The sequence below is a fragment of the Dama dama genome, chromosome 27 (genome assembly GCF_033118175.1).
Source record: "Dama dama isolate Ldn47 chromosome 27, ASM3311817v1, whole genome shotgun sequence".
Taxonomy (NCBI): domain Eukaryota; kingdom Metazoa; phylum Chordata; class Mammalia; order Artiodactyla; family Cervidae; genus Dama; species Dama dama.
Genome location: NC_083707.1, coordinates 35,563,315 through 35,581,740, shown reverse-complemented (window position 1 = coordinate 35,581,740; position 18,426 = coordinate 35,563,315). Strand labels below are relative to the sequence as shown.

The 18,426-nt window shown below is 39.0% G+C and overlaps 1 protein-coding gene and 1 pseudogene across 1 annotated transcript in view; one reads left to right on the top strand and one right to left on the bottom strand.

The window, feature by feature from the left end:
• The window catches only part of GREB1L (GREB1 like retinoic acid receptor coactivator), a 118,606-nt gene that overhangs the window by 26,859 nt on the left and 73,321 nt on the right, over nucleotides 1–18,426 (top strand). The window contains exons 5-6 of the mRNA XM_061130893.1: nucleotides 3,776–3,952; nucleotides 5,799–5,921. Of these exons, the coding sequence (XP_060986876.1) occupies nucleotides 3,776–3,952; nucleotides 5,799–5,921 (300 nt within the window). The remainder of the gene's footprint in view (nucleotides 1–3,775; nucleotides 3,953–5,798; nucleotides 5,922–18,426) is intronic.
• On the bottom strand, nucleotides 12,626–12,798 carry LOC133047888 (U2 spliceosomal RNA; annotated as a pseudogene).

Below are 18,426 nucleotides of genomic sequence, written 5' to 3'. Positions count from 1 at the left end.
TGCCTTTTCTTCATGACTAGAGGAATCCTCTCAGAATGTCATGGAAAGGACACAGAAAAACCATCAGAATAATAGATTTTATAACCCTTTGTAATCAGGAATATGAAACCAAAGACTTTGGAAATAAAACTGGGTTTAAATCCCAAATTTGCTACTTAGCACTTAAAGAACTTGAGCAAGCTACTTATATTCTTGAAGTCTCAGAGTCCTCATTTATTGGCATATAAAGAAACCAGTAATGCCTACCTTGCAGGGTTATAATGATCAAAGGGGTGATATTTATAAGGTACCCAACAGCACAGTGCCCGGCACATACTTGCTCTTTAAATGGTAATTATTCTGCCATTCTGTCATATTTGTTAAATACCCTTATAGACATGGGACTTTGTTTAATAATTTTTTATTAACCACTACTCGAAGTAAAGGTGTAGTGCCACAAAATGGTAAAAGTTTTCTCTTAGACAGGCCCAATGAGATTTTTATAAGTTCATTACTCTATTGTGGAAAAGTTAATATTCATCTAACATTTCTTACTTAAGATGAATGATTTTAGTAGCATTAAAATATAGTGGGGGGAATTCCCTGGCAGTCCAGTGGTTAGGGCTCTACACGCTCACTGCTAAGGGCCCAGGTTCAATCCCTGGTCAGGGAAGTACCCACAAGCCATGTGGCACAGCCAAAAAAAAAATTTGTAAAAATAAATAAAATTTTTAAAAGACTTAGTGGGAAATTTTTTTAAAACTTAAAATATTCTAGAGTCCTTGTGGACTCCAGTAGCAATTTGTCTAAATTTTTATATAGATTATGCAGATTCCAAAGACTATGGGGGAATTGATCCACTAGGCGGTGCATATGCCCCACATCTCCCATGCAATTGAAAGATCTGATTGCTAGAAAAACTAGAAAGGTAATTTAGCTGTAAGAGATATTATTTTTTTGTGATAGTGACAGCATGAACTTTGATTCTCTCTTGAATCAAGTTAAACAGAAACCATACAGAGTTTTAAAAATGGACTGTAGCAGTCTTACTCTTTTATATTGCTAATTCTCATCATTAGTATGAAGTTTCTCTTCTTTGAAGATTATCCAGATCCATTGCTTTTCTTCCTCACTCTCTTTTGCTTTTCACCTCAGGAAACAGGTAGAGGAAAAGAGGTAAACTCTAGCCCCAATAATTTTTTAATTCTAATTCTCACATTAATCTTTTATGAACCACTTGGCTTGGACCTTTGAGATAAGCCTCATATTTGACACTGTTTTTATTTCAGCTGAAGATTTTTATATTTATTGTGTTTTGAGTTTGTTGCATCTGCCTTATAGGTCAGTCAATTTTCCATCAAGGCATAATGATCATATCAGAAAGAAAGGTCCATGGAGGCCGTGGTTTTATCTTCCTTGTTCAGTGTTAAAAACCTGGTACCCAAAATAGTGCCAGCACATAGTAGAGTACAGATATTTGCTGGAAGGATGGATGGCCAGGTAGATAGATGCATGGATTAGTGGATGGATGCATGGATACGTGGATGAATGAATGGTTAGATGGATGGTTGACTTTAGGAATTTGGTGACTGCAGCAATCATTGACATCTTTATTTTTTTGGTCTACAGCTCCAAGGAATTAGACAAATAGCTAAATGCTCTCTAATGCAATCCATCTCTGAATATGTTTTAAATAATTTGTGAAATTATATTAATATTTTTATTTCTATAAGTGATGATAAGAAACTAATTATATAGAATTACTAATTTCATGTAACTGACCAGAAGTTGTGATTGTCATTTATTCACCACTGGTTTTCCAGTGTTTAGCACAATGCCTGGCATATAGGTAGGTGTTCAAATAATTGTTGAATAAATAATAATAAGTTGGACTGCCCATTTCTAAATGTTCTGAATTGTCAGCATTCTGAGATTGGGACATTATAAAATAGTCTGTCTTGAATCCTGTGGTCCTTCTCTTCTCTTCTTATATACCTTTGTTAATTATAAAACAGGTTCATTTGGGGATTTAAAGAGTGTATTATTCCATCAGTGAATTTATTTTCAGTTATTTATTTATATAGAGAAACATTTTGTTTACCCAGTTTGGAATGCCCTTGTTTGACAATATGACCAAACCTATGTGATGTGCTCACAACTCACAAGCAGAAGTCACTCTCTAACTGTCCACTTTTCTTCTATGTAGTGAGGGAGGTTGAAACATTGATTTCCAATCAAGCAAAGCATGGTTTCTCATCCTCCCAGCCTTCTCCATTTCTTCTTCTTTCCATGTCCTCTGTTCCAGGAACAACATTGAAAATCTTATTCTGTCTGATTAACCTGAGTGAGAATTGTTTGGATGTTAAGTCTAAAGGGATAATGAGCTAGTTCGAATAAAGAAAGGTTGAATAGAGAGGAAATGGGAATCTCCGGAAACTTGTGCCAAAAAGTACAACTGGATCTCATAGAAACTAGGACATAAACAATGCCCTGAGTTTATACATCTCTGTTCGTGCTCTCCTATTTGGAGATCAGCTTCCTCTTCACGATTCCAGTTTGCTCTCTCCCACACCCTAGCTGGCATAGCCCTGACTTGGGTTCAAATTTTACAAAACTTTATATATCCAGGGTCCAGTATCATCTGACTAATTCTTTTTGTATTTATTTCAAAGCTCCAGGAGAGAGACTGACTGTCCAAGATGCGGTGAGATAATGGTCCACAGTCTAATCGGCTGTGGCCGTGGAGTCAAGTCCACATGGTGGGTAGGATGGAGAACCAGGGCCAGTAGGTTAAGAAGGAAATATGGGGCTTCCCTGGTGGCTCAGTGGTAAAGAATCCACCTGCTAATGCAGGAGACACGGGTTCCATCCCTGAGCCAGGAAGATCCCACATGCTGAGGAGCAACTAAGCCTGTGCTCTAGAGCCCAGGACCCGCGACTACTGAAGCCTGTGTGCCCAGAGCCCGTGCTTCACAAGAGAAACCACTGCAATGAGGAGCGTGCACATCATAACTAGAGAGTAGCCCCCTGTTCGCCACAACTGGAGAAAAGCCTGTGCAGCAGCAAAGACCCAGCGCAGCCAAAAACAAATAAAATTTTTAAAAAAGAAGGGAATTTGTAAGGAGGAAATAATAGGTATCTCTAGGTCCAATATTTTTCATATTTTTGTGTCAGCTATATAAATTCTATCATATGATATTATCCATTCTATTCCCTTAATCATTATCCCTTTAGAGCATTTTAAAATTATTTTGTCTTTCACTGTTCAGTCAGTTCAGTTACTCAGTCGTGTCTGACTCTTTGCGACCCCATGAACCGCAGCACGCCACGCCTCCCTGTCCATCACCAACTCCTGGAGTCTACCCAGACCCACGTCCATTGAGTCGGTGATGCCATCCAACCATCTCATCCTCTGTCATCCCCTTCTCCTCCTGCCCTCAATCTTTCCCAGCATCAGGGTCTTTTCAAATGAATCAGCTTTTCGCATCAGGTGGCCAAAGTGTTGGAGTTTCAGCTTCAACATCAGTCTTACCAATGAACATTCAGGACTGATCTCCTTTAGGATGGACTGGTTGGATCTCCTTGCAGTCCAAGGGACTCTCAAGAGTCTTCAACTCCTCAGGAGTCTTTCACTGTTATAATTGCTAAATTTTTTGCACCTATTTTTTTCCTTTGAATTATTTCCTTGAAATTAGGAAGTTAACAGGCCAAAGAGTATTTCTGTCCTTTTGGTATATAAAATTTAAATATTATAACAACATGCAAAGCCACCAGTAACTGTTTTTCTTCATTTCAGGGTTTTCTGGAAACTGTATCGGCTGTGGAGAAAGAGGATTTCGGTATTTCACGGAATTTTCCAACCACATAAACTTGAAGCTCACCACCCAGCCAAAGAAGCAGAAGCACTTAAAGTACTACCTAGTCAGAAGCTCCCAGGGTGTACTGTCGAAGGGACCTCTTATCTGTTGGAAAGGTAGCATCAGTTTCTGGGGGTGGGAATGGAATGTGAGTGTTAGGATATTGACAAGTGACCTGTGACCCATATAGGGTTCAGAATCCAGGTGTGGGGTAGATAAATACCCCAAGTTCAGAAGACTGTGCCAAAATATAAAGCCCCTGGCAGGTTGTTTGACTTGCTTCGTTTTTGGTTTATTTATTTATTTTTTTTGGCTGCTTCACGTAGCCTGTGGGATCTTAGTTCCCTAAGATGTTTGCAACCCGACTCTTTGCAGCACGGCAGACTTTCCTGTCCTCCACTATCTCCCGGAGTTTGCTCAAATTCATGTCTATTGAGTCGGTGATGCTATCTAATCATCTCATCTTCTGGCACCCCCTTTTCCTTTTGCCTTCAATCTTTCCCAGCATCGGGGTTTTTTCCAGTGAGTCAACTCTTTGCATCAGGTGGCCAAAGTATTGGAGCTTCAGCTTCAGCATCAGTCCTTGCAATGAATATTCAGGGCTGATTTCTTTTAGAATTGATGAGCTTGATCTCCTTACTGTCCAAGGGACTCTCAAGAGTCTTCTCCAGCACGACAGTTCAACACCATCAGTTCTTTGGCGTTCAGCTTTCTTTATAGTCCAGCTCTCACATCCATACATGACTACTGGAAAAACCATAACTTTGACTATACAGACCTTTGTTGGCAAAGTGACGACACTTTGTGTTGACACAGAGTGATGACTATTTTATGGTTGCATAAAGTATCTTTAAGTTCTTATTTAGTGTTCAGTGACAATTCATCTTTCTAGTAAGGAATGTTTTTGAAATAGTTTGTGACACAATGATCCTGGGTGACTTCTGGAACCTCACATTTATAGCCATTGCTATTTTGGAATTGTATTTATGTATATAATGTCAAATACATATTTGCATACAATATACCTAACATGGAGATATGCTTTTTGGCCAAAATATAGTATCTCTTCAAGGAAGGTCATAGCGTAGAAGATTGAAGAAAACTGCATCTACCTTTTGCATGTCTTCAATAAACTTGGAAGCTCTCTAAAGGACTCACTATAATTAACTTTGTCATTTATTTATTTATATTTTATTTATATTAATATTTCTTTTTCACCTGCTATCTTTAAATACTAATATGGTACAACATATAGTATAAATTGGTTGGAAGTTACAGCCACACAGGTTGTCACAATATTTGCTATCTACCTGAATCAGTACAAAGTATCATTAAAATACAACACCAAAGCCCAATTAATATTGGCTCATTTAAAATGAAGCTTAGTTGCATGATCAGTAATTACTTTGAATAGTATCTGCCAATTTCTTTTAATAAGAACTGAGAAGAGTAAGAATTTGAGAATTTCTGATTTTTCTCCTCTGCTTATAAACTTTTCTTTGCTTCTGTTTCTGAACATAAATTAAGGTTGAAGGGAGCCTACCAAATCTAGGTTACTATTCTGCACTGAAATCAGTCCTGGACAGGAGATTAACTGGTGCTTGAAAGCTTACTGAGTTTTTATAAATTATTGATATTTTAACCTCAATCTTACCCATAAAACTAGCATGACTATATTGGTTATGAGTAATTTTTCTCCTGGGAACTAGTCTGTGCATAACAAAAGTCAAACTGTTCTAAGGAATAAAATCATCTTTTTGTTTTCCAAACATGGCCCTAGGAAGACAAATTATGTTCACCAGCTTGGACGTTCTGTTGGAGTCAGGATTGGGGAAGAGGGGTCTCTTAGAGAAAGTGGCTTCCCCTTGAGGAGTAGGAGTTTATTTTAGAGATTTTGTGGATTGTGGCTCCATCACTTGTTTTAACAGAATATTGTTCTCTATGATTCTTACTCCTTTCTAGAATGTAGAAGCCGACAATCCTCTACCACTTGCCACTCCATTAAACCAAACTCTTCAGTGTCATCAACTGTGACCCCAGAAAACGGCACAACAAATGGATACAAATCAGGATTCATTCAGACAGGTACAGGTTATTTTATTTTGCAATTTCAAGCAGCAGATGTATATTTATTGAGGCATTTTAAACTTACTTTTGGCTGATTTGAACAGAGATTTTTTTTTTTTAAATAGAGGTATTACTTGAGTTATTGTTAGAACTCAGCATTGAGATGGGTCAGTCTGTGGGTGACCAGGACCCCACATCCCAAACAGCACTGCCAATGCCAGGCAAGGCATGGAGACGGGAACTGACAGTTGGTAGAGAATTTAGCTCAAGCTTAGGACCTGTGTCTAGGGGAGTCTGACAGGAGGCAGTGAGTAGAAATACAGCCATGAGAGAAGTTTGCGTCATGGCTATGAGGTGGCATTTATTGAGGACATTCTCATGAAGACTGGGGTGCTAGGGTAGGGCTCTAACTAGGCTTGCTCAACATTATATTGAGTATTACAAACCAACCTGGATACAAACTAAAATCCCAAAGCAGGACTGAAGATCACAATGGAAGAATCTAGGATTTAGTTTCAGGTAGTGCAAGATTGCAATGTGGTTACAAATAACCAGATAAAATCTTAGTACCTGAAGCCATGTTACAGTATCAGAGCAGGGTCAACAGAATGGCTGATCTGATAACTGATCAGATAAGCCACTAGTCTAAAACTTCTGAGAATTCCTCTAGTGTGGAGGCCTGCACTCAGGTCAGGATAACACTCCAGGGGGACTTAATGTTTCTAGGTGGCCGAAGGGCTGGAGGGCTGTAACTGAAGAGATCTCTGCAGATAGTATTTGAGAAAATTTTTCAGAATCAGCCTAGGTTGTATCTTAGGCAAGAAAAAAAGTATTTCAAAAGTATGAGTGAATTTTTTTTTCAGTTCACTTGTATTTTGGAAAGTGTTATTTTACCCACAGACCTCATAGCATATGTGTTCTGCCAGGGTTCACTCAACCACAATAAGTTGGAAAAAAGGCTGTCTTCAGTGCGCTACTTGGCATTTCTTTTCCAAATGTATGTGAAATTTTGATGAGCTGGTAAATGGTTTCCACTTATTTTCAAGATGGAAGTGATTATTAGAATATATTAGTAACAACTGCAGTGATGATGAAGATGACTTTATTTGGGGACATTTCTTGCTATGTGTCTGGACTTAGCAAAAACCATTTCATCCTGGATTTTAAGTCTAGCCTTTAAACTGTCCAGGAGATTTGTATAAAGGCCATCATTTAAGAGAGAAGAGAATATTTTAAATTCTCATTTAGAATAAATGAGAGAACATCATGTCACTAAGTATTCAAGTAAGAAAAAAGTTGGCATTTGGCTCTTGGCACTAAAATATTAGCTTTCATTACAATGATGTCTCCTCCTACAATTTTAGTAATTTGATTCTGCAGTATATTTTCTGCTATTAGAACTTGGGTCTAATGAAATGCAATTTTAAAACTACAGCATTAGTAGTGAATACTTACTTCATTCCAACAGAAACTTACCGTGTGTTTATTATATTCCCAGACCCTTGTCAGATGCTATAAGGCAGGGTTCCAGTATTTGATCGTTGACTCCAATGATTTAAAAATCACTCAAATAAGGGATAAAAGCAATAAAACATGTTACCTTTCATAAGGGAGAGGTGAATATATATAAATAACTAGTCATACCTGAAAATAATGAAAAGATACTGAAATGTTAATAATAAATAGTGAAATGTTAGTTAGCATTTTAATTATGCAGAAATATATTTTGAAAATGAAAATTGCTCCAAATAGAGGAATTCAAGATTCAGGCTTTATTTAGCAAAGTCTCCTTCAGTTGTCACAACTGACTTACAGTGAACACAAGTGACCAAGTGCTCTGTCAATATTCTTGTGTATCCCTTGTTGAGGGAAGAATGGTAATTTGACCATGGAATTAGCTATTAATTTTAGGTGCAATCCAGAGAATTTAATAGAAAATGGTGCCTTTAAGAGTAAAACTTTGTGTCTAAAATTTTCTTCTTGACAAATAATATTTATGGAGTCTTCAACAACAATTTTTTGATGTATTTTGAAAGTAGTAGACTGTAAGAATTTTATACCAGACTATATTATCATTTCAAACATGAAGAGTATGCAGCATCTCCTTAACTGATAGAGATTTACCCTCCTATAGGAGATTGCCTTCTTAATCTGCAATCAATGACTGCCTGTAATCAGCATTTCTTAGCCTGAAATGTAAGCACACATTTTAGCAAAGTATTTGCTAAAGCACACAAATAAGGAAAGTATTTGAAGATGGGATTAATTTACTATTTACACAGCTTTGTCTTTCATTCCAGCTGCCAAGCTCTGGACATTCTGTTCTGGCTGACTTGCTGCTTTATCTTTTGCGTATTTTCTGTCAACATATTTGTGTCATTGACAATTCAAATTTTAGCCAACAATCCTGGTAAAATATTTTATGGTTTTGGCTGAAGGTGGCTACATAATTACCACCTATATTTAGGTAGTACTTATTGCACACACACACACACACACACACACACACACACACACACACATATGTGTTTTGTATTTAATAAGGACAGGAATTCAAGAATAAGATCCTGGAAGCTGTGTGGTGCAGCCAGAAATAAAGAGGGGGGAATAAAGAACAGATGGAAAAAAAAACACAAAATTTTCCATATTTTATTTCCTAAAAGTTTTATTGTTTTATCTCTTGCATTAGTCATTTTGAGTTAATTTTTGCATGTCATGTGAGTTGAGTATCTAAGTTCACCTGTTCACATGTGGATATCCAGTTGCTCCAGCATCACCAGTTGAACAGATTGTCTTTTTGTCAGTGAATTTCACTTATCAACAACCAGTTGATTATAAAGAAAAGGATTTATTTCTGGGCAAATTGATAAAATGGACTTCCTCAAAATTCAAAGCTTTTACATTTCAAAAGACAATATTAAGGAAATGAAAAGACAAGTGATAGACTAGAAAAAGATACTTGCAAAACACATGTTTAATAAAGGATTTGTATCCAGAATTTATGAAGAACTCTTACAACTCAGTAACAAGATGACAATCCAATCAAAACATGGAGAAAAGATTTGGAACAGACATTTCTTCAGAGAACATAAATATGACAATTCAGTCAAAACATGGGGAAAAGATTTGGAACAGACATTTCTTCAGAGAACGTAAACAAATAGCTAATAATCACATGAAAAGATGCTCAATATCATTAGTCATTAGAGAAATATAAATCAAAACTGTAATGAGGTATTAATATTAATATTACCACCATCTACCCAGGAGAAATAAAGACATGTTCTTGCAAAAACTTGCACACAAATGTTCATATAGCAGCATTATTCATCCAGTTGAAAACTGGAAACAACTTAAATGTCAATCAACTCATGAATGAATAGACAAAATTGTGTATCCATAAAATAAAATTCATTCAGCAATAATAAAGAGCAAGCTACTGATACCTGCTATCATATATCATGAATGAACTTCAGAAACACTGTGCTAAGTGAAAGAAACTAGTCAAAAGAGACCATGTATTATGTGGTTTCATTTATATGAAATGTTCAGAAGAGGCAAATTACTAGAGACAGGAAATAGATTAGTGGTTGCCTGGGGCAAGGAGGGAATGAAAATTAACTGAAAGTGGGCATGAGGTTTCCTGTGGGGGATGGAAATGTTCTAAAACTGGTTTATGGTGATGGTGGCACCACTTGGTCAAGTTACTAGAAATCACTGAACTGTCCACTTGAATTGAGTAAGCTTTATGATAGTTAAAATATACCTCAGAAAAGCTGGGGAGGGGAGATTAAAAAGCTGCTCTAAGACAAAGGTGAAGTCATTTGGAGTGGCAACATTTCTCCCTCAGTTGAATCCAGTCTAATTTACTGAGTGTCTTCTACAGAATGAGCACTGTTTCTGACCAAACAGTAAATTGCACGGGGCTTGGAGTCCGAGTCCTGGTGTTCAAATACTGTCCTTGATGTTTATTGGCCGAGGCTTGGGAGACGCCACTCAGTTGTTGTGTCTGGATTTTCTCGTTTGTAAAACTAAAAATAATACCTATTTTGCAACTAGGGATTAACTCAGCCTTGCTATTATACTTCTACTTGTGTGTCAAAACCACAATAACCACGATGGTGTGATCACTCACCTAGAGCCAGACATCCTAGAATGCTAAGTCAAGTTAGGAAGCATCACTACGAACAAAGCTAGTGGAGGTGATGGAATTCCAGTTGAGCTATTTCAAATCCTAAAAGATGATGCTGTGAAAGTGCTGCACTCAATGTCAGCAAATCTGGAAAACTCAGCAGTGGCCACAGAACTGGAAAAGGGCAGTTTTCATTCCAATTCCAAAGAAAGGCAATGCCAAAGAATGTTCAAACTACTGCACAATTGCACTCATCTCACATGCTAGCAAAGTATTGCCCAAATTCTCCAAGCCAGGCTTCCACAGTACGTGAACCATGAACTTCCAGATGTTCAAGCTGGATTTAGAAAAGGCAGAGGAACCAGAGATCAAATTGCCAACATCTGCTGGATCCTTGAAAAAGCAAGAGAATTCCAGAAAAACATCTGCTTTTGCTTTATTGACTATGCCAAAGCCTTTGACTGTGTGGATCACAAGAAACTGTGGATAATTCTTCAAGAGATGGGAATACCAAACCACCTGACCTGCCTCCTGAGAAATCTATATACAGGTGAAGAAGCAACAGTTAGAACTGGACATGAAACTACAGACTGGTTCCAAATCAGTAAAGGAGTACATCAAGGCTGTATATTGTCACCCTGCTTATTTAACTTATATGCAGAATACATCACATGAAATGCTGGGCTGGATGAAGCACAAGTTGGAATCAAGATTGCCGGGAGAAATATTAATAACCTCAGATAGGCAGATGACACCACGCTTGTGGCAGAAATTGAAGAATTAAAGAACCTCTTGATGAAAGTGAAAGAGGAGAGTGGAAAAGTTGGCTTAAAATTCAACATTCAGAAAACTAAGATCATGGCATCCAGTCCCATCACTTCATGGCAAATAGATGGGGAAACAATGGAAACAGTAAGAGACTTTATTTTGGGGCCTCTCAAATCACTGCAGATGGTGACTGCAGCCATGAAGTTAAAAGACGCTTGTTCCTTGAAAGAAAAGCTATGAGCAACCTAGACAGCATATTAAAAAGCAGAGACATTACTTTACCAACAAAGGTCTGTCTAGTCAAAGCAATGGTTTTTCTAGCAGTCATGTATGGATGTGAGAGTTGGACTATAAAGCAAGCTAAGTGCCGAAGAATTGATGCTTTTGAACGGTGGTGTTGGAGAAGACTCTCAAGAGTACCTTGGACTGCAAGGAGTTCCAACCAGTCCATCCTACAGGAAATCAGTCCTGAATATTCACTGGAAGAACTGATGCTGAAGCTGAAACTCCAATATTTTGGCCACCTGTTGCAAAGAACCGATTCATTGGAAAACACCCTGATACTGGGAAAGACTGAAGGTGGGAGGAGAAGGGGATGACAAGGATGAGATGGTTGGATGGCATCACTGATGTGATGGACATGAGTTTGAGTAGGCTCCGGGAGTTGGTGATGGACAGGGAAGCCTAGTGTGCTGCAGTCCATGGGGTCGCAGAGTTGGACACTACTGAGCAACTGAACTGAACTGAACTGTGTGCCATCCTCCCAATTGTGATTTATTAACCATCTATATTCTTTTAAAAATAATTTTTATTTATTTATTTTTGGCTTACGCTGAGTCTTCATTACTGTAAGAGGGCTTTCTCTAGTTGTGGTGTGTGGGCTTCTCATCGCGATGGTTTCTCTTGTTGCAGAGCACGGGCTCTAGGCCTGTGGGCTTAGTTGTTCTGTGGCATGTGGAGTCTTCCTGGACCAGAGATAGAACCCATGTCCTCTGCATTGGAAGGTGGATCTTTACCCTGGACCATCAGAGAAGTCCTCGTCTATATTTTTTATATGCTAGAAACTGTAGGTTCATTTTATTTATCCCTCTACACCCTAGTACCTGGCAAATGCCCAGAAATAAATATTTTTGAATTCCATTTTTATTTAAATTTTAAATTAGCATTTATGGGATTGTTAATTTGCTCATGTGTACTCTTTTTCCAACTGAAGATGGTATGCTTATCTACCATTAGAAGGAAAAATTAGCTTGTAAGGTGGGATAGAGATGGGCCACCTAAGCTCTGCCCCTGGGACTGATAGTGTCATTTTTAAGAAAATGCTTTTAGGCAGGACCTGATATGACTCTATGACTGTCTTAGGCCCTGGATACATTTGCCTAAAGTATTTAAAGTTCTGTTTTATGGCTGCGTTGGTATTAATATAAAGATGAATATGCATGCCTGCCATGTGTGTGTCAAGTCACTTCGGTTATATCCGACTCTTTGCGACCCTGTGGACTGTAGCCTGCCAGGCTCCTCTGTCCATGGAATTCTTCAGGCAGGAATTCTGGAGTGGGTTGCCATGTCGTCCTCCAGGGGAATCTTCCCGACCGAGGGATTGAATTGCATCTCTTATGTCTCCGGCATTGGCAAGTGGGTTCTTTACCACTAGCGCCACCTGGGAAGCCCCAAAGATGAATATATTAACATTAAATGTTAAGACACTTTCTTTGACCAAAAGTTCACCTTTTTCTTCTAATTTTAAAAGAAATTAAAACATTTTCATGAACGCCTCAAAGTGTTAATGTACCTGAGGCACTGTGCCTTCTCTGCCTAGTGGAGAAGTTAGCCCTGTTATTGGAGATGGATGTACAGTCCATGAAACGGAGTTTTCCTCTAGATGAGCAACTGATGGCTCAACATAATGTAAACCCCTTACTGTCTTATGCTTGTGTATTAAACTGATAAGGACAGATACTACACTTAATCTTAGCCAAAAGGCTGAAAAGTGATTATGTTTCTGTATTAAAGAAGGCAGAACAATAACAAATGAAAGGACTGGCCCTATCATATACCAGCCTCATGAAGCTTTCCTAATAAAGACAGCATGGAGTTGGTGCAGGGATAGACAGCAGCAAAACAGGTTAGAAAGTCCCCAAACAGATTCCTAGGACATGTGGGTGTTTCCTACTTAACAGAGTGACTTGCAGATCAGCAGAACCTTTCCCTTCAACAAATGATGCTCAGAAGTTGGATATCCCATGTGGAAAAAAAATGATACTGGACCCATATTGTCCTCTGTCCACAAAAATCAATTCCGGGTCTCTGAAGAATCTAAATGCAACAGGCAGAACTGTCAAGCTCTAAGGAGATATTGTAGATATCTTAAATGTAGAGACCAAAAGTGCTGTATCATTTAAGTGTACCTTTCCTCTTCCGATTTGTCCGTTAGCCACTAAACTTCCTTAAGGTCAGACTAAGCAAAGTTCCTCTAGCAGGTTTTTCTAAGCTTGGTTCCTCATGAATATTCAAATTATCCCTTTACCAAAACACAGTGTCCTTTTTCCACATGTGGTGGCACCCTTGGGCTGGCAGATCTGCCCACTCCCAACGAGATCCCGGGAACACGTAGGCGTTTCCTTTACACTGTCGATTCCATGGGCAGGAACTGTATCTTTGCCTTCTTCCCCTAGTCTATCCCCAGAGCCTGGCATCATGTCTGGCCTGCTGAAGTGGCTCAATAAATATCTGAAGAGGGAATGCTTCTCAATAAACATCCAAAGAGTGAATGGGAGGGAGAGGGAAGAAAATCCACAATGAAACTCCTCTGAGACAGGGCCATAGTGCTTTTGAGACTCCTGCTCACAAAAGAGAAAAGGCAACTCTTTAGCAAGCATAAGGAGGAACAGTGCAGTTTGTAGAAATAAAGAAACTGCGAGTCATGACAATGAAAAGTCATTCATCAGTTATATTAGCCACAGTATCTCATCTTAAGTGATAATGTACAGTGCTGGCAAGCATATAATAAGACTGACAATCTCAGATAGGCTGATGGAGGTAGATAGAGATATGACTTCTTTTTTTATGCATAATTTTTTTGGGGACTGTGCTCCATCTTCGTTGCTGAGAGGGCTTTTCTCTTGGTTCAGAGAATGGGGATGACTGTCGCGCTTCTCTTGTTTCATAGCACGGGCTCTGGGGCTCATGGGCTTTCAGCAGCTGCAGCTCCCAGGCTCTGGAGCACAGGCTCAATAGTTGTGTTGCATGGACTTAGCTCTGAGGCAAATGGGGTCTTCCCGACCCAGGGATCAAACCCGTGTCTCCTCCATTGGCGGGCGGATTCTTTACTACTGAGCCACCAAGGAAGCCTCAATATGACCTTTTAAGAAAGAAATTTGGCAATGTATAACAAGACCATTAAAAATATTTATATCCTCTACTTTAGTAATCTCAACTTCAGAGGCCTTAGCCAAGAAAATAACCTAAAAGGACACTCAAGATATTCACTGCAGTTATTCTTTAGATGAACAGAAAAGAAGCACCCTTTTAATATAGAAACAAAGAAATTGTAGCATATTCACAGGACAAAGATGTCAAAAAAAAAAAAAAATTAGGACACGGTCCAACCACATAGGAAATAATCCTATTAAGTTAAAAAATAATAATAATAGGGCTTCCATGGTCACTGTGTTAAAAAATCCACCTGCCAATGTAGGAGACATGGTTTTGATCTCTGGTCCAGGAAGATCCCACATGCCACGGAGCAGCTAATCCCAGGCACTACAGCTGTTGAGATTGTGCTCTAGAGCCTGGAGCCACAACTTCTGAGCCCACATGCCGCAACTACTGAAGCCCGTGTGCCCTAGAGCCCATGCTCTGCAACAAGAGAAGCCTCGGCAATGAGAAGCCCGCTCACCACAACTAGAGAAAAGCCCCTGCAGTCACGAAGACCCAGCACAGCCAAAAATAAATAAATAAATAAAATTATTAAAAATAGTATTAAACTCTATAGGTATTTTTGTTGTATCATGGAAAAAATACTGGAGTATAGCCAATTAATTGACAAACAATGTTATAATAGTTTCAGATGCACAGTGAAAGGACTCAGCCACACATATACATGTATCCATTCTCCCCCAAACCCTGCTCCCATCCAGGCTGGCACATAACATTGAATAGAGTTCCATGTGCTATACAATAGGTCCTTGTCGGTTATCCATTTTAAATATAGCAGTGTGTATATGACCTTCCCAAACTCCCTAACTGTCCCTTCTCGCTGGTAACCATAAGTTCATTTTCTAAGTTTGTGAGTCTCTTTCTGTTTTGTAAGTTCATTTGTATCATTTCCTTTTAGATTCCACATATAAGGGATGTCGTACGGTATTTCAAGAAGTGATATTTTAACATGTTTGTTTCTATTTCTGAGTTTTCCTTTATGTTATATTTTTCATAATTAAGCACTAAAAATTCTCAGGATGAAGTCGAATGTACAGGTCAGTAGAAAGATCTGGTTTTCACTGATCTTTCTTCAGCATTCTGTGTAGGAATAAGGACCAGTACCTAACACAGAGGCATCTAAGTTACAGTTTGGTAGAAGGTAACAAAACCAAAATTTGAACTTTCTCTGCTCACTATTGACAATTTTATTAGGCAATTGCTGGGTTGTACAAAGATGATATTATCTCGAATTCTGTATAATGTTCATAAATTACCTCAAATTTTAAGAACAGAGTAAAAGGCAAGAGGAATGGGAAGATAAGAGGGGAGGACTAAGGTTGAAAAATCCATGAAGAAAAGAAACAAAATTGGGTAATTTGTAGTGATGTGGATGAACCTAGGGTCTACCATGCACAGTGAAGTAAGTCAGAAAGAGAAAAACAAGTATCATATACGGATGCATATATATGGAATCTAGGAAAATGGTACTAATGAGCCTATTTGCAGGGCAGGAATAGAGATGCAGATGTAGAGAACAGGCTCGTGGACACAGACAGGGAAGGAGAGGCTGGGATGAATTGAGAGAGTAGCATTGACATATATACTCTACCACGTGTAAAATAGATAGCTAGTGGAAACCTGCCATATAGCGCAGGGCCACAGCTTGGTGCTCTGTGATGACCTGGAGGGGTGGGGTGGGGAGGAGGGAGGGAGGCTCAAGAAGGAGGGGATATGTGTATATTATAGCTAATTCACTTTGTCATACTGCAGAATCTACACATTGTAAAGCGATTATGCTCCAATTAAAAAAAGCATTCCCCCCCAAAAAAAAATCCGTAAAGATCAATTCTATATCTACTTCTGGCCAAAATGCATAAAAAGGAACTAAGTTTATCATACCACCTGAAACAACCAGGAAAAAAGAGACAAAACTACATGAAAAATAGTTGTTAGGACACTGTCCTTCAGGCAACAAATGACATTGATTCCTGAGCAATAGGAAGCAAATAATGTGAGTCTTAGCATTGCCCCAGCTTACCTGCCAGTTTCCAGTCCATGATCCAGAGGGGGGGAACTGTGGTGGAACCCAATAGGTCCCCTAAATTGAGTGGAAGGATCTGAGAGTAAAAGAAGACCAAAGCAGGTAAAGTTCATTGGACCAAGTACCAGAAGGTAGAGAGCCGCACAGAGAGATCCCCAGCATTGTGCAAAAACTTCCCTGAAATGGTCAGTGTAGGGTCAGTTGATGCATGCATATTTGGAAACTACTACAGGCTGTATAGTCAAAGCTATGGTTTCTCCAGTAGTCATGTATGAATGTAAGAGTTGGACCATAAATCAAAGATTTGATGCTTTTGAACTGTGGCACTGGAGAAGACTCTTGAGAGTCCCTTGGACTGCAAGGAGATCGAACCAGTCCATCCTAAAGGAAATCAGTCCTGAATATTCATTGGAAGGACTGATGCTCAAGCTGAAGCTCTAATACTTTGGCTACCTGATGCAAAGAGCCGACTCATTGGAAAAGACCCTGATGCTTGGAAAGATTGAAGGCAGGAGGAGAAGGGGATGACAGAGGATGAGATGGTTGCATAGCATCACTGACTTAATGGACATGAGTTTGAACAAACTATGGGAGATGGTGAAGAACAGGGAAGCCTGGTGTGCTGCAATCCGTGAGGTTGCTAAGAGTCGGACATGACTGGGTGACTGAACGACGACAACAGGAGAATCTATCCAGTTATTTGAGAAGTGGGTTAAAAATTTTAAAGCAAATTCTTCTTTTATCCCCACTCATTATTTATTTAAATATTTTGGTGCTACAAATATACCCTTTGGAATTCGCCCATTAGGGTTTAAGTTCCATGTGTATCTATTGCTATGTGGCAGACACTGAGAACACTTAATCTTTCTAAGTCTAGTTCTTCATCTGCAGAACAAAAGTGTGAACTACAGCCACTCCACAGTGTTGTTAGGATTACTTTAGAAAATCCTCAGTTGAGTGGTTAGCATGTAGTGAGTGTACGTGACTGCACATACTCATGGACATTGTGTAAATTCAGACGTGACTGAACAACACCACCAAGGCTGGTAAAAAGTTCCATCCAGAAGAGTGGGAGGGAACATTCACACAGGGCCAGGAATGAGGGCTGTTCCCACCAGCTAGGTGGGAATACCTCAGAATTTATCAGGCATTGGTTGGAGTACTTGGGAAAGTCTTGTCTTGGTCATGAAGAATACTTAACCCTAGACTGAGCACTACTTCAAAACAGCCTGAAAATATCGAAAAATAAAATCCAAAAGGATCAAATTGTTTCCAAGCAATTTAACTGTCTGGAGGAGGGCATGGCAACCCACTCTGGTATTCTTTAGTTTTCTTTAATTAAAAAAAGTAAGAAAAGTAGAATTTATTAGAGTGGGGGGTCACGCCAAGAACAGTGGGCTGCCTTTCTGATGTCATGAGAGCCAATGACAAGCGTAGGTCATTTGCCTGTTTTTATAGATGGGGAACAAAGGAACAAAGTAGGAATATGTATCTTACCCAATCACTCTAGTATTCTTGCCTGGAGAATCCTGTGGACAAAAGTAGTCTGGTGGGCTACAGTCCATAGTGTTGCAGAGTTGGACATGACTGAAGTGACTTAGCATGCACACATGCAATTTAACTGTATTTCAGAATAAAACTCAAGAATATTTATAGACAAACTTCCAATTATAAGATAAATAAGTACTAGGGATATAACATACAATATGATAAACATAATTAACAGTGCTGTATAATGTATATGAAAGTTGTCAAGACAGTAAATCCTGAGTTCTCATCACAAGGAAAAATTTTTTCTTTTTCTTTTATTTTGTATCTATATGAGATGATGACTGTTCATTAAACTTCTTGTGATAATCATTTCATGATGTATGTAAGTCAAATATTTGCTGTACACGTTGAACTTATACAATCCCCATGAGTGTGTGCAGACTCAGACGTGTCCAACCCTTTGTGACCCTATGGACTGTAACCTGCCAGGTTCCTCTGTCCATGGGATTCTTCAGGCAAGAATACTGCAGTGGGCTGCCATTTTCTCTTCTGGAGGATCTTCCCAACCTAGGGATGGAACCAGAACCTCCTGCATTGGCAGGTGAAATTCTTTACCTCTGAGCTGCCTGGGAAGCCCATTGAAAGAGGCAGAGAAACATGATTAATATTGA